Source organism: Nematostella vectensis, chromosome 6 (assembly GCF_932526225.1).
Source record: "Nematostella vectensis chromosome 6, jaNemVect1.1, whole genome shotgun sequence".
Lineage (NCBI taxonomy): Eukaryota > Metazoa > Cnidaria > Anthozoa > Actiniaria > Edwardsiidae > Nematostella > Nematostella vectensis.
In genome coordinates this window covers 10,435,845-10,451,966 of record NC_064039.1, presented here as the reverse complement: position 1 = coordinate 10,451,966, position 16,122 = coordinate 10,435,845, and the positions used below count along the sequence as shown (strand labels likewise).

Here is a 16,122-nt window from a genome sequence, read left to right as displayed (position 1 = left end):
TTAAAGCACCTCGAATCGCATCACGCTTGTTACCTTTTGGGCTTGCATGTTAGAAAATCCCTGAAAATATATATTGTGCTACAGTGCCTGGAAGATTCTTGTACTTTTATGTCTTGAAGTGTAAGATATAGCGATTGCTGATCAAAGTATTTCTGCGTATTGAAAATTAGGGATTCTGTAGAAAGTGTGTGTGTGTGTGTGGGGGGGGGGGGGGGGGGGGGTGCACACATTATATGCCTCCTTAATAAACTCTGGAACTTTCCGAGCTGTATTTCACTTTGTACTTTACACCTTTGCACTGAATTTGTACAAAGTTCGTTTATCTTTTAATTTTCAAACTTGAATCACATTCCTTTGATATTTACAAAATAATAGTCATGCAAACTTACTGGAAATCAGTCGCTGTCACTTTTACTTTAGATCAACTCGATTTAAAGAAACTATTCTCTATGGTGTCATTTTTGTGGGTGCTACTACTAGTAAATCTTTATATGATATGATTGACAGGATAATCAGAATTAATTTATTGACTATTTGCAATCACTTCTTCATTTTCTCGTGTTCTACCTTCGATTAGTTAGTGTAGTGCGGGACCTCCGGTTTAGTGTCCTTATCCGAGAAGACTGGAAACACAGCAGAATAACTTTAACTAACTCGAATCAGGGCAGGAACTCCGAAAAATCCCCAGTTAGAGCCAGGATCCGAGCCTGGGCCATAGCAGTGAGAGGCCGACGCGCTAACACACCAAGCCATCCGTGCTTCCTTGCTTATGCATAAGGATGAGGGTCGTCGCGGATGTAACCTGCGCTGGTACCGGAACAAGCTTGGGAAGTGGTCTTTTAAAGGACGGGATAATTCTTTTAAAGGTACAGAAAAAAGAATAAGAAGAAAAAGCATGGCATGACTCACCATTTGTTGTTGAAGTTGGAATTGATGGATTTGCTTTTCGTAGACGAAGAAGTAGTGAACCACGGCGTACTCGAGAAGGGCACAGAACACGAACACGTAGCACACCATGACGTACAGGTCAGCCGATGTCACATACGAGACTGGGCGCAAATTATAAAATATAGTGTGACATTCAAGACATAGCTTGGTGCCACCTTAGATTGCCACACCGCTGCTTGGGAAGCCCCGTAACGATTATATTGATGGTCCAGAAAGAGGATTAACGCCGACTAAGTTTTTCCCACATCTCATGGATGACTGCTGCTTTTATTCTATTTCGGGCGCAACTGGGCCGGGGAAATACCATTTGAGGGTGACTCACCTATTGGGTAAAGGCTTCTGTGGAGGTGTTATTGACGCATAGCTATCCAGTGCAACGCCATTTGAGTGTGACTTACCTTTAGAGAAAGACTTCTGTGGAGATGTGATGGAACGCCATGCGGGGGTGAGTTTTTTACACGACCGTGCTATGCTAATGGTATCAATTATTGTTTGGGCCGGTTAGAAGCCGTTTGAGGGTAGCTAACCTATGTTCGACCGCTGCAATGATATTGAGGAGCTAGTGGACTTCTTTAGCACCATTTTGGGTTGACTCACCTACTGGGTAAGGTCGTTGTTGTCCAGTGAGGAATCCGCCTACTGCCAACATGGTGATAATACCAAGAGCACAGCGACCTGGTGCCGAGTTGGGGCTGATGGAGAAGGAGACCCATGAGAGCATCACGGTAGATCTTGTCTACAGTAGCGTAATAAAGCGTTGCGTACGAGGCGGTCACGTTGACGAGGGAGGACTTGTTGTATCGTAGGAGGGGGTCGTGCCAGTGCTGGCGCAAATAGAATGAGATGGTGTACTCCTATGAGACCACACTGTTAGTGCCATTAGAAGGCGAGACTATCCGCCTTTCACAATACACTAAACCGAATGAGATGGTGTACTCCTATGAAGACCACACAGTTAGTGCCATTAGAAGGCGAGACTATCCGCCTTTCACAATACACTAAACCGAATGAGATGGTGTACTCCTATGAAGACCACACAGTTAGTGCCATTAGAAGGCGAGACTATCCGCATTTCACAATACACTTAACCGAATGAGATGGTGTACTCCTATGAAGACCACACAGTTAGTGCCATTAGAAGGCGAGACTATCCGCCTTTCACAATACACTTAACCGAATGAGATGGTGTACCCCTATGAAGACCACACAGTTAGTGCTATTAGAAGGCGAGACTATCCGCCTTTCACAATACACTTAACCGAATGAGATGGTGTACCCCTATGAAGACCACACAGTTAGTGCTATTAGAAGGCGAGACTATCCGCATTTCACAATACACTTAACCGAATGAGATGGTGAACTCCTATGAGACCACACAGTCAGTGCCATTAGAAGGCGAGACTATCCGCATTTCACAATACACTTAACCGAATGAGATGGTGAACTCCTATGGGACCACACAGTTAGTGCCATTAGAAGGCGAGACTATCCGCATTTTCACAATACACTTAACCGAATGAGATGGTGAACTCCTATGGGACCACACAGTTAGTGCCATTAGAAGGCGAGACTATCCGCATTTTCACAATACACTTAACCGAATGAAATATGAGGAGTACAGTGGAACGTCTGTTAACTTGGTCACTCATAGTTAGAGTTGAGATGAAATCTAAGTTCGATTTGTAAGGGGTCTGCTTTCCAAGAGTGCGCGTGAATCATCATAGAATATTATCTGAGTTCGATTTATAAAGGGCCCGCCGTTCACGAGTGCGCGTGAATCATCATACTATATTACCTGAGTTCGATTTATAAGGGGTCTGCCTTACAAGAGTGCGCGTGAATCATCATAGCATATTATCTGAGTTCGATTTATAAGGGGTCCGCCGTGCACGAGTTTGCATGAGTCATACCATATTGTTATCATCCATTCTGCTCATGCTAATGATGACCAGATCTACCACCACTCGGAGCGGACCTCCGTCTAAAGACACAATAAATAAGGCATTGGTTCGACAATTCTCTTTACACTAGTCTTGGCGCTATACAGACCTGGAGTAGAAGGCCTCTGCACTTTGTTGTTGTGAATATGTTGTATTTTTCCACAACTTCATCGATAGTCTTGTTATCTTGCCGATATCCAGCATGGCAACTGAAAAAAAAAAAAAGATTGAAGCGTAACTTGCTTGTGCCAGGATAGACCAAGAATAATGTTTTTTTCATTTGTAATTTTTTTTTGGCAGCTTACTATATAATGGCATATTTTTTCAACTTCCCATGGTAACCAGTTCTTGCGAAACATGAACAACATGTTTTTTTTGGAGGTTCGCCAATTACTATGAAAGGGCCTTCACATTTCCCCCTTTCTTCTTTTATCAGCTTGTGAACTTCTATACCACCCATGGACGTTAAATGTATGGAAAATAATGGGCCGTAGCAGGGGGTGGGGCACCGGGGGCACGTGCTCCCCCAATATTTAAAAGAAATTATAAGGAAATGACAAGTAGGGGCGTGGCTGTGTCCCCTTTGTTTTCTTAATGTTTCACCCCCCCCCCCCCTACGCAATCTTTCGAGGCCTGCTACGACTATGTAATAACATTAGAAGCTTAGAGTGTTAACAATAACGATAACGTGACGTTGACGATGACAATAACAATGATAATAACAATGACGATGACAACAACAACAGCACTAGCAATAATAATAATAAGTAGATCAATATAGCGCCTTTCTCTTAAGGATCGAAAGGGTTGATTCACACGATCATAAACGAATAGAAAATATCAATTGTTTTTCTTAGTTGCGAAATTGCGAAAGCGACTTTCGGAATAGCTAAAGTGTAGAGCAAACAACCTGCCACTATAATCAACCTGAACACTAGACAAACGTTTTGACAACCTGTTAAATAATAAAAACGGCCTGTTATCGCATATATTTGTCCGCCTTACCTAAACTTTATACGTGAAAACACCAGTATCTTATCTCAAGTTTAATCATTTCGCAGTTGGATATATGCGTAATGTTTCATGAAGGGTTTCGTTACTACTTGTTAAAGTGCGAAACGGGATCAATGGTGAACCCTTAATCATGGATGTGCTTTTATTCGGTGTTAAGAATAAGGTTCGCACGAAAACGATTTGTCTATATTGGTATTAGTCTTATTGCGCCGTCCTGCTGTGACAGAGCATAACTTTAATACTAAAAAAGGCGTCATTGTACAGCTATGATTGATATTACTTTTCTAACTTGAAAATTTTAGTTTTATTTTTCTAAACAATATAGTCGATGTCAAACATTGTAAATTTCAATAAGAAGCTCAAACAATAGCCTATACCCTATCGAAATATTAGAAATTCAATTTCATTCCAATCATATTTTAATACATCAAGGGGATTATCGAAAGGACCATCTTAAAAAGTATCCCATATAATGAGGTGTTCATACTGAAACGACAATGAAGTTGATGAATAGGCTGTTGGTGTCTAACTCACCCTTTTATTACCGAAAATTCAAGGAATCTAATAATTTTTTTTTTGCCAACTCGATATCCAAAAAATGAAATATATGTTTGTTGCCACCTTGCTCTATGACGTTATTTCGGATTGTCCAGGGTTTGCTGGGAGGGTTTTGTTCTCATCAATTTTGAATGCATTGTCTATAGTCATGACGAGGAAGACGTTGTGTCTGCGCTCTCATAGTTCAGAATTCCAGCTGGAAGAAGGGTGACTAGCTTTCCAAGTATTTCTTTTCAATTTAAGAAAAAAAACTTCTTCAAGCTGTTGTTTGTGATGTTATAGCTTACACCAATAATGACGTGTGCTTTTACCTGACTAGCTTAACTGTTAGAAGAGCACCCAGAGACATGTCTTCAAGCATTAATCATACTCTCGAATCTGACTTGAAGAGAGGGTAGAACTAGCAGGCAATGCTTGAAACATCGTTAAAACATTGTTTATATTTTATTATAAAAAAAAAGTTTCGACTGCGTGTGTCATGGAAAATAATTTTTTTAAGGTGATCCATTTTTGCATTATTAGGGATAGATATAATATTTTATTCAAGACATATATAGTGACACCTATCCCGAGTCAAAGATATGGACCATATCTATGCACCATCGTATTTCATTGGCCCGTTTTTATGTTTTTATATTTGTTTGTCTGTATTCCAAAAAGGGCATATTATCAAATTGCTTTTCTTTCTCATGGTATGTATGCTAAAAAATCTTTGAAAATCTATGTTCACCAGTGTTTATACGATTCTTGCCCAATGTTCTCCCTGGTGAAATCTGCTCAGAAAAAAAATGTGTCAAAGATCGTATTTCTCAAACCCCTTTTTAAGGAAGACCCTCGGCTCCCTTGCTATTTTTTCACTGTTTGTACATTACGTCCCAAGCTACATATTAGCATATATATTTAAAGTTGCTCAAGTTCGTTTATCTTTTTATACCTGAATCACATTCCTTAGATATTTGCACAATAGTGTTCATGCGGATATTTGGTCATTGGCGGCACACTTTCTTTGCCACTTTATTGACTATAATATTGGATTAAACAATAATATACCCGGTTTAAGTCACACATGCACCTTGTTTTTTTTTTTTTTTGTTTTTTTTTTCGTTTTCGAGTCGCGAATGTTTTTTTGGTGGCGGAAGCCATATCGCAGTTACGGTTGCAAGGATGCGCATTTCGCAGTAACGGTAGCTAGGCGGCGATCCAGTATGATGTTGTTTTAGTTGTGATCGGTCTAAAGCTGGATAGATGCAGAAGAAAGGGTTCGAAAGTCATGATTGAAGTCCACCAAACACTAGTCGCCAATTGCACGTGTGACTGAAAATGGGTAAGTCACATATTATTTTCAAGATAATCATATATTTTATATTGTCATGTTTGCTAGTGCTCCTTCTACTACTCGGGACTAATAATAAGAATAATAATAACTTATGTTAGTATAAATCCACTCACATACTATCACGAATCAATTTGATTGGCTCCCGTACTCGCTATCTATTGAGCCGTAAATAGTGAGTAGCGAAAAAGCGGCGACAAAAGCGGTTATTTATTACTGAGAATTATTAAAACCGTCATTTATTTGAAGGAAGTATGTGATTGGATACGCGCCTCGTTGACAATTTATTGACTCGGAGAAAAACTCGAACTCGTAGTCTAATTGTTAAATATAAATCATCCCTTTGTTAAGTATTCACGTCTGTAAAAGCAAAACAAGTTTTTTTTTCATATTTTGCTTTGTTTTACGGAAGTTCGCCAAAATAAGGGACGGTAAGCAGAGATTTAACATAGAATGGCAAATCCATTAGTGGCCTGGTAAATAAATCGCCCAATACACCACATTAAACAAAGCAAACGCTAAAGGAAATGCGACTCGTGACACTCGCTCGATAGCCAATTCCTTATCCCCTATCCCCGTCAACAAGGCGTGGTCCTTGCCACGTGCTCCAGGCCCAGGCTTCGCGATCCGCACTTCAGTTTTGAAGGAGCCTTTTGTTTGGGAATTGCTATCACTTCTGCGGCGTTGTTGAGTAGATAAAGGGATACCATTCTGTGGTTCGTTGGTTTCCTCTAGTTCTCCTTCGTCGATCAGCAAGTCTTGAGTTATCCCTTGCATTGATTGGTTTATTAGCTGCGAAACAAAGTTTTATGGTTAACAGTCAAGCAAATTTGACAATTGTTCAAGCATAATAACGAGTGTCGGCGCGGATAAAGCCCTTCGTTGCAGGCGGAACTAACAAGACTTTAACATCAAAGGCTAGGCGAAGGTGGTTTCTACTAAGTTTGAGTAATTAAAAGCAACAACATTTATTTGACTCACTGATTGTTGTTGAAGCTGGTATTGATAGATTTGCTTTTCGTAGACGAAGAAGTAGTGAACCACGGCGTACTCGAGAAGGGCACAGAACACGAACACGTAGCACACCAGAATGTACAGGTCAGCCGATGTCACATACGAAACTAGACACACAAAAGATGTTTTAATAATAAGAGGCTCGAAATTGACTAATTGAAAAACTCGCAAAATTCAATCCCGGCATGCCGTTGCAACTGCTGCATTCGAATAGAGTGCTCCGGTGTAACGCCATTTGACGGTGACTTACACACACGACCACTGCAGTACTGATATCGCGGGCTTATTAGGGCGGTGTAACGCGATTTGAAGGTGACTAACTTACACACACCACCACTGTAGTATTCATACTGCTGGCTTAGTTGGCCGGCGTAACGAAATTTGATGCCATCAAATTGGCAGCCAATATGAGTTAACTGCTGCCACATTATTATTATGTACACTGGGCCGGTGTAAAGCCTCGTAAAATATTGAGGAGTTCATGGGCTGGTCTAACGCCAATTGGGTATGATTTATTTAAAATTGGTATCGAGTATTGAATGGTATGGTATCGAGTATTAACTGAGCAGATGTAAAGATTTATAAGGATATCTTACCTACTGGAGAAGATCGTTGTTGTCCAGTGAGGAATCCGCCTACTGCCAGCACGGTGATAATACCGAGAGCACAGCGAGCTGGTGCCGAGTTGGGGCTGATGAAGAAGGAGACCCATGAGAGCATCACGGTCAGGATGGTTGGTACATAGAAGCAGAGCAGGAAGTTTTGGATGCGCCGCCGGAACTCAATACTGGCCCGGACTGCGCTGAAGACGCCTGCTAAAAAGGATTCGGTTAAGACCACGTTCGAAAAGACACATGAAAGGCTTTTTAACAGAAAAAAGATTTAATTCAGACGCTACAGGTTATGTTTTCTCGCACCCCTTGCCAATCTGTTGTCCTCTTCGCTATTGATACCTTTTTTATCCCTTAGTCCCCGACGCAACTGAAATATGAGACACGCAGAACGTTGCGTGCGCACGGATAAACGTTCCTTGACTTCAGTGAGATTGACTAAGTTCTCCTCACCTGAGGAGAAGTTAAGTTTATCGACATCCTTCTTTAGCCCAAGAACATCAAATTGAGCCAACTCTCCTTTGTATATTCTCAGATCACCCCAGATGTAGTAAATTTCATCTTCTGGGAAGAAATCTGCTCAAAAGGCAAGAAAGTTGTGCATCATTGACAATCGTGGATTCAGAAATGGCCCATCTTTAATAACGACGACATACCCATAACTTGCCTCTTTTGTAACACCCCATGTATGCCGTTTGGAAAGGAGTTTTGCCTAAATTAGTCAGATTGCAAAAGCTGAAAAATGAGATATGCCACTTACAGCTTGAAATCGTCACGGGGCAGCTTTGCCGGTCCATTGGGAAATTGCGGAACTCCATCTTGCAGGACAATGTAGCGCTGATTCTAAATGATGAAGAAAGACCATTGTCAAACTGGCACAGAGCATAATCACAGCGCGAGATTGTCTGCCAACGTAGCTCAGAGATTAGTGTTGCTGAGGTTGGCATTGACTGGGAGACGAAGTATTGTATGTGGCGAGAATTAAAAACAGGCGTAAGGTTAAAACGGTTGCTATATTTTTTTATTCGATTAGAAATATATTAAGCGTGCAAAAGTGAAAATGGCTAAGATAATGATAAGAAGGAATGCTGTTAATGTTTTGTTTATTTACCTTGTGCTGAAAGTAACGTTTCCATTAGGGTACACTCTGAACCCCTTGTGAACTAACGACTTGTCATCTGAACCGGCATCGATCTTTTTGACGTTCTCTAAATAGGTGTCCGGTTTCCAGATCTTGTCGACAAGAGCGTAATTAAGCGTTGCGTACGAGGCGGCGTTGACGAGGGAGGACTTGTTGTATCGTAGGAGGGGGTCGTGCCAGGTCTGGCGCAAATAGAATGAGATGGTGTACTCCTATGAAGACCACACAGTTAGTGCCATTAGAAGGCGAGACTATCCGCATTTCACAATACACTTAACCGAATGAGATAAAGGGAGTAAAGTGGAACGTTTGTTAACTTGGTCACTCATGGTTAGAGTTAAGATGAAATCTAAAATAGTCCCTTGGATCCGAATTATTTAAGTTCGATTTACAAGGGTCAACCGTACAAGAGTGCATATTATAGCATATTATATCTGAGTTCGATTTATAAGGGGTCTGCCGTGCACGAGTGCGCGTTAATCATCATAGCATATTATATCTGAGTTCGATTTATAAGGGGCCCGCCGTGCACGAGTTTGCATGAGTCATACCATATTGTTATCATCCAAGCTGCTCATGCTAATGATGACCAGATCTACCACCACTTGGAGCGGACCTCCGTCTAAAAACACAATAAATAAGGCATTGGTTCGACAATTCTCTTTCCGCTAGTCTTGCCGCTATACAGACCTGGAGTAGAAGGGCGTCGCACTTTGTTGTAGTTGTGTTGAATATATTCCACTACTTCATCGATAGTCTTGTTATCTTGCCGATATCCGGCATGGCAACTGGAAAAAAAAAAAAAAAGATTGGAGCTTAACTTGCTTGTGCCAGGAAAGGCCAAGAAAATTTTGTTATAATATTTTTTTTTTCGCTGCTCACTATAACATGGCGTATTTTATCAATTTTCCATGGTTACCAGTTCTTGCGGGACATAAACAACCTTTTTTTTTTCTGGGAGATACGCCAATTACCATGAAAGGCCCTTCAAAATTCCTCTTTTGTTCTCTATCAGCTTGTGCACTCTTCTGTACCACCCATGGACGTTAAATGTATGGGAACTAACATTAGAAGCAATAGAACGAATATAAAATATCAGTTATTTTTCTTAATTCATTAAATTGAAAAAGCGGCTTTCGGAATAGTTAAAGTTTGTCGAATAGACTTGGATGCATAGCATTTGCGCGTGCGTGTATCGCCATCGAAACATTCCTTAGTAACGTACAGAATATACCATTAACTGTCCACCTTTATGTAATACATAACTCAAACGGTTTTCCAAGCGATGCCTTCTGAAGAAAATCTTCTTTCTTGAAAGGTGAAAAGCAAACAACCTGCCACTATGACAAGAAACACCAGACAAGCGTTTTGACAACTTAACCTGTTAAATAATAAAAACCGGCATGCTGTCGCATGTATTTGTCCGCCTTACCTAAACTTTATACGTGAAAACACCTGTATCTTATCTCAAGTTTAATCAAATTTCGCAGTTGGATATATGCGTAATGTTTCATGAAGGGTTTCGTTACTACTTGTTCAAGTGCGAAACAGGATCAATGGTGAACCCTTAATCATGGATGTGCTTTTAATTGATATTAAAGATAAAGTTCTCGCGAAAACGGCAAAATATAATATTTGTCTATATTGGTATTAGTGTTTTTGCCCTGTCCTACTGTGACAGAGCTTACATTTAATACTTAGAAAGGACGTCATTGTGCAGCTTTGTTATTTAACGTGCAAAGTTTATTTTTTTAGCAATTCGATGTCAAACAGTGTATATGTTTTTTTTTTCCTTAAAATTTCAATAACAAGCTAAAACAAGAATATATACCCTCTGGAGATTAGACAAATTCAATTTCAAGCCTTTTTTATTTTTAAAAAATTTAGGGAATTATTTAAGCGACCAACTTAAGATGCATCAGACTCCATTATAATAAATCCCATATAATAAGCTGTTTCATACTAAAATAACAAACTATGAATTGGCTGATAGTGTCTTACTCACCCTTTTATAACCGAAAATTCAAGGCATATATACGCTATAGAGCAATCTATAACGTTATTTCGGATTTTCCTTAAAGCAGTTATTCATGCAAATTCTATTCACCATCATATTTCAATGCATTTTATTATTGAATTATTAATATGCCAAATTAGCACTTAAGAAATAAGTAACCTCTTTCGACGTATAATATGCTTCAGGAAGTACCTCTAGTTTTCAAGCTTTCGATCATGTATATATAGCATGAAATGTTATTTAAAGTGCTTTTCTCGACCTTAAATTGAAACTGGAATGATAGAAATAATAATTAAAGCTATTATAGGAATAATTTCCCGTTTGGTAAACTGTCTAGGTTACCAGTTGCTCACTAGCGATGTATTTGGTATCTGGTTAAAGAATCTGGTAACAGAATCAGGTATACTTTGCGAAATGCCTCCTTTTCTGTTATATAGTCATGGCACAACCCAATGGCGCCAAAAGCAAGGCCATATCATCGCTATACTAGATAAGGATAACATGTTAGGACATTTTAAAGACACAGGTTCGCTGGGAGAGTTTTGTTCCCATCAATTTTGGATGCATTGCCTATGGTCAAGATGAGGAAGACGTGTCTGCGCTCTTGTAGCTAAGAATTCCAGCCGCAAGGACAGTGTCTAGCTTTCCAAATATTTCTTTTAATTTTTAAGAAAAACTCCATGGAAACGTTGTTTGTGATGTAATAGCTTGCACCAATAATGATAAGTGCTCTCACCTGACTAGCTTCACTGTAACAAGAACTGTTAGCAGAGCACCCAGAAACATGTCTTCAAGCATCAATCATCCTCTTGAATGTGACCTGACGAGAGGGTAGAACTAGCAGGCAATGCGTTAATACATCGTCACGTGTTACTAATGGGGCGAGCTGATTGGGTGAGAGGCGTAATGTCAAGAGTTTTGGACTATAATTGGTTTTATTGGATAGAGGAGTGATATCAAACAGTTTAGATTGTTTACGTTTTATTGAAGTTTCGACTGCGTGTGTCATGTCACTTTTGCATTATAAGGGATAGATATAATATTTTATTCAAGACATATATGACATCTGTCCCGAGTGAAAGTTATGAACAATATCTATGCACCATGGTATTTCATTAGCCCCTTTTAATAAGTCTTATACTTGTTTGTGTGTATTCCAAAAGGGTAAATTTTCCAAAACTGTACCTTAAATTACACTTTTTTCCCTGGGCTTGTATGCTAGGAAATCTTCGAAAATCTAAGGGATTTTTGCTCAAATTTTCCCCGGTCAAATCTGCTCAGAAAAAAATAGTGTAAAAGTTCTTCATTTTTAACCCTTTTTCTCTTGATTAATATAATTAATATAATATAATTAATATAATATAATTAATATAATACCTTCTAAGGACGACCCTCCGCACCCTTGCTGTTTTATCATTGTACTTTACTTTCTTACCTACACATGTATTAGAATATATTTGCACATATATTATACAATCATTAGCATCTTAGTTAAGCACAAGTATTAGCATCTTAGTTAAAGTTGCTTAAGTTCGTTTATCATTTTATACCTGAATCACATTCCTTGGATATTTGCAAAAAAGTATTCACCCGAATATTTGATCTTTGGCACACTATGCCAGTTTGATTACTGACAATAATAATTGGATTTAGGATGGGTGTTTATACCCGTTTTCAGCGACACGTACACCTTTTGCTGCTCGTTTCCGGGTCGTAACTGTTTTTTTTATTAAGGAAGCAGTTTTGCAGTTACGATAGCAAGGATGCGCATTTTGCAGTAACGGTAGCTAGAAAGGCGATCCACTATGATGTTGTTTTCGGTTGTGATCGGTCTAAAGCTGGGCAGATGCAGAAGAAACAGTTTGAAAGTCATGATTGACGTCCATCAAAAACCAGTCGCCAATTACGCGTGTGACCGAAAACGGGTGTAATACATATTATTATCATAATAATCAATAATCTTTTTTAATATATTATGTGTGCTAGTGCACACATAATAATAATAATAATAATAATAATAATAATAATAATAATAATAATAATAATAATAATAATAATAATAATAATAATAATAATAATAATAATAATAATAATAATAATAATAATAAATTTTATTAAAATTCACTATATAACATTATAATCTAAAATAAGATTTACAAAAATTTGTTTATAAAAATTGCTAACAATAAGATTTAAAAATAGTAAAAAATTAAAAATAGTAAAACAAAATATTAAAAAAAAGTTATGCGAAAGAGAAAAATAGAAAAAATTAAATAAAAATATATAAAAAAATAATAAAATAAAAATATATACATATATGGGGGCCTTACATAACATCTGCTAAGGGCAATATAAAATCATTATCATTTAAAACATCGGGTGATTTGAACGGGAATCTTGAACCTCTTACGTGACATTTGTGAACTGTTCTTAAAATTGCGAAAGAAAATTCGATACGTATCCATGAGATTACACTGGCATAAGCCTCGCCGTTCTTAATAGACAGTTTTTCTGCAAGGGATTTTAGAAAGTTCTTACAATCTACCCCCATGCCTCCATTTGTGCCAAAAACTAGTGGTGTAAAAGTTCCCATCTCTACGTTGATTATTCTCTGGTTGTATTTCCTCTTCTTCTCATTCTCTTGTTCTCTGAAGATAGTTTCTGTGGGTTTGTTCTGGTTAGCGTTACACGTACACCAAAGAATGCTGTAACTCCTGGTGTCCAGAACCCTCCTGCTTTCATATCCAGCCTCGCTTCTTTGCTTGTAACAGTGAATTGCAGGTTAAAGACTTCATTGTCAAGTGGTTGCAAGAGTGGCTCTGTTTCTACATTTTTGCACACTTTACTTATGTGATGTCAAGAGATCTCTGATGGTGTCATGCCTCTGAGCTACAAAGCCTCCTTTCTTACAGGATAATGATTGGCTGACTGTGAAGCGTTCACCGCAGGCACAAAAGCTAGGGAGGTTTGAAAGAGGCAAGTTATATCGAAGACAAAAAGAGTCTCTTAACTCCTGCTTATTCAACGCCAAGCCATATTCTTCGATTGGTGTAGCATTTAGCCATGAACTTGCTCCATTGTCTCTCGTCTGCTGCACCGCATGGAGTAAGTCAGGGGATAACGATTCGTCAATCCGGTCTCTTCTCGACTTTGCACTAGCTCTCCTTTGGGTATTAATATCCATTTTCGTCTCTTCTAATTGCTCATTAGCAGGCATACTTCAGCTCTGCGCAACAATGGAATCAACGTGAATCGCAATGATATCAGAAGAGGCTTTGAACTGTTCTGGGGCTTCACGTTTTAGATCTGGTATTGCAATGCCCCCCTTCGCAGGAGACAAGGTGACAAGTTTTTTCAGTTCTTCGGGGAGTGGCTCTGCTCTTCCAAACAAAGTGGGAAGAAAAGAATCATTTATCAAGTCCCCGATTGGGTCTACATAATCTTCAAATGATTCGATGGTGCGTAGATAATAGGTGAATTTGGATTTGTATCCTTTTGTAAAGGCAACAAAAGCGGCATTAGGTTGGCTCCTGCTGATTTCTGTAAGGGACTCCATTTCCTTTAGCCATTTGTCCACTTTCTCTTGACAATACTGATCTTTGAATTCTTTAGATCCAATCACCGCACCGGGATGACGTTTTCCCTCAAGCGTTATATTAACTTCATTTCCGAATATCCTTTCTGCTTTCTCTGTAAGTTCGCCCGACTTGACAATTAACCAGCTTTTGGCTCCATTTACGATGTATCCATATTTACTCCCTTCTTGGCATAAACACTTATACCATTGATAAAGTGATTCGATGCTCCCTCCTGCAGAATCATCTGCTAGCCAGAATTATTTGACTTGTGGTATCAAATTCCTAAGGCTTTGAATCATGTGCTCTGTGTTGATTGCATACCAAGGCATTGCTAACGGGTCGCCTTGGGTTGTACCCTCTTCCTAAGGCTTTGGATCATGTGCACTGTGTTGATTGCATATCAAGGCATTGCTAACGGGTCGCCTGGGGTTGTACCCTCTTGTGAAAGAATTTCCTCTCCGCCGTTAATAAACAGTCTAGCGGGGCTTCTGTAGGTGTTGATAACATACAAAGCAATCTCTTTACACGAGATTCTTAGATTATGCATAGCCACCGCCCTGTTCATCTGATTGAAGGCATTTGTTGCGTCGATTAATAAGACTCCATCCGACTCTTCCTCATAAAACACCTGACTCATCGCATGGATTGCTGCTTCTGCACCATGTCCTGCGCATACTTGCAGAGTACAAGCTGCTTCCGTTAATTCCTCCTTAAACGTGGATGAGACAGTTTTACCCATAATGCGGCGCAACACCTCTCCAACTCCAATCGGTCTGACTCCCGGGTTCTTGTCCAGCGGTATTAACCTGCAGGCGGTGTAGGCTTCGAGTAGAGATGGGTGGTAGTTAAATTTCAACAGATTTCTAGTCATAATAGCGATCTCTTCCCTCAGCGTCTTTCCTTCTGTAGGAAAATTCTTAGAACAGAGGATTCGACGGTACAGTTGAGCATCCATGCCCGAGGGGCCCGCAGAGCCTTTTGTTTTAAGGGCGGAGTCAAAAATCCGCTGCTCATCTATTAGATCGAATATGCCTGGCGGAACAAGAACCGTGGGACCATGCAAGAGACTCTCCTCTCCGATCTCAGCGGAGGGTGGGTGTTTCTCCTTCTGTTGGGTTAACACGTCATTAGACAGTTTCAGTAAACCCGATGAATTCTCCCTGTCCAACATTTTGATCGCTGCCGAAAGTTTCCCTTGAAAGATTAACTTTGCAAAAGTTCTTGAAATATCTTCGACAGACCGGTCTATTTTGGAGTTCACAAATCTACTTTGGATGAATCGTATTTCCTTCATCAATATATTTAGGTCACCCTGTTTCCAAAAAGCCAATCTCCGCTCTATTGCCGCACTATGTTCTTTGCTTTTAGAGGTAGCGGAGGGTTTTTGTAGAATTAACGAAGGGAGTATCATAAAGGCTTTTAAAGCAATTTAATTTAGGTCTGAGTTAAATTGCTGGAGCCAGAATATTAATTCTCCAATGAACTGTTTGCCAGATTTGCCCGATGGTAGATTAAAGATATTCCTACGGAAATGAACGACCTCATCATAGATTTTAATGATTTCTTCGCAAAAGTGTTGATAACTGATATCCCCCCACATCTTCGCCTTAATGTCGGAAGGCCGCACGTCAATTAGCGGCAAATCTGGAGTAATTTTGCAGCTTGGTGTTTTTTGTTCCAGCAGACGTCCAGGCGATTGGTCGGTTGACGCATTTTCAATAGCAGATCGATTAGCTATTGTAGATCGTGGCTCTTCAGGAAATTGCACTGAAGCGGAAGTAAAATGCAAATCTGTGTCTGAAGTCGACTCATTAGCATTTCGGCTTTGCTGTTGACTTGAAATAATAATAATAATAATAATAATAATAATAATAATAATAATAATAATGATAATGATAATGATAATGATAATGATAATGATAATGATAATGATAATGATAATGATAATGATAATGATAATGATAATGA

At 39.3% G+C, this 16,122-nt stretch overlaps 3 protein-coding genes across 9 annotated transcripts in view; 1 reads left to right on the top strand and 2 right to left on the bottom strand.

Annotated features, from left to right (window-relative positions):
- Window positions 1-16,122, top strand: part of LOC5519912 (protein fuzzy homolog) — a 46,040-nt gene that overhangs the window by 5,496 nt on the left and 24,422 nt on the right. Inside the window, exon 12 of one of the 2 annotated variants that reach the window (XM_032364710.2) lies at window positions 15,839-16,059. The exons of the other annotated variant lie outside the window; for it this stretch is intronic. Coding sequence (XP_032220601.1) covers window positions 15,839-15,989 — 151 coding nt within the window. The 3' untranslated portion in view covers window positions 15,990-16,059. Of the gene's footprint in view, window positions 1-15,838; window positions 16,060-16,122 lie in introns of those variants that run through there. 2 annotated transcript variants of the gene reach the window in all.
- LOC116603478 (glycine receptor subunit alpha-3) lies at window positions 308-3,001 on the bottom strand. 2 transcript variants are annotated; one of them, XM_048729239.1, is made up of 3 exons: window positions 2,859-3,001; window positions 1,546-1,640; window positions 308-1,049 (listed from the first exon to the last, which is right to left on the bottom strand). In XM_048729239.1, the coding sequence occupies exons 1-3, from the start codon at window positions 2,870-2,872 to the stop codon at window positions 646-648; spliced, it is 513 nt and encodes a 170-aa protein (XP_048585196.1). In that variant the 5' UTR covers window positions 2,873-3,001; the 3' UTR covers window positions 308-645. The 2 variants fall into 2 exon arrangements, with proteins under 2 accessions (XP_048585196.1, XP_032220610.2); XM_032364719.2 differs by having other exon boundaries at window positions 1,546-1,802; window positions 2,859-3,000.
- LOC116603476 (gamma-aminobutyric acid receptor subunit gamma-4) lies at window positions 5,371-12,561 on the bottom strand. 5 transcript variants are annotated; one of them, XM_032364706.2, is made up of 9 exons: window positions 11,313-12,561; window positions 9,250-9,347; window positions 9,111-9,181; window positions 8,530-8,771; window positions 8,179-8,261; window positions 7,872-7,994; window positions 7,404-7,622; window positions 6,775-6,914; window positions 5,371-6,585 (listed from the first exon to the last, which is right to left on the bottom strand). In XM_032364706.2, exons 1-9 carry the CDS (start codon window positions 11,372-11,374, stop codon window positions 6,259-6,261), a joined length of 1,365 nt encoding a protein of 454 aa, XP_032220597.1. In that variant the 5' UTR covers window positions 11,375-12,561; the 3' UTR covers window positions 5,371-6,258. The 5 variants fall into 5 exon arrangements, with proteins under 5 accessions (XP_032220597.1, XP_048585191.1, XP_048585192.1 ...); XM_048729234.1 differs by lacking the exon at window positions 11,313-12,561 and adding an exon at window positions 10,565-10,684; XM_048729235.1 differs by lacking the exon at window positions 11,313-12,561 and adding an exon at window positions 9,785-9,801.

Coding starts and splice junctions, on each gene's coding strand:
- LOC116603478 (XM_032364719.2), bottom strand. CDS start 1,669: ATGCTCTCATGGGTCTCCTTCTCCATCAGCCCCAACTCGGCACCAGGT. Junction 1,050..1,545: donor ACAACGACCTTACCCAGTAG/GTGAGTCAACCC, acceptor ATTTGCGCCCAG/TCTCGTATGTGACATCGGCT.
- LOC116603476 (XM_048729232.1), bottom strand. CDS start 9,536: ATGGTAATTGGCGTATCTCCCAGAAAAAAAAAAGGTTGTTTATGTCCC. Junction 9,348..9,441: donor ATAAAATACGCCATGTTATA/GTGAGCAGCGAA, acceptor TTTTTTTTCCAG/TTGCCATGCCGGATATCGGC. Junction 8,772..9,110: donor GCTTGGATGATAACAATATG/GTATGACTCATG, acceptor TGGTCTTCATAG/GAGTACACCATCTCATTCTA.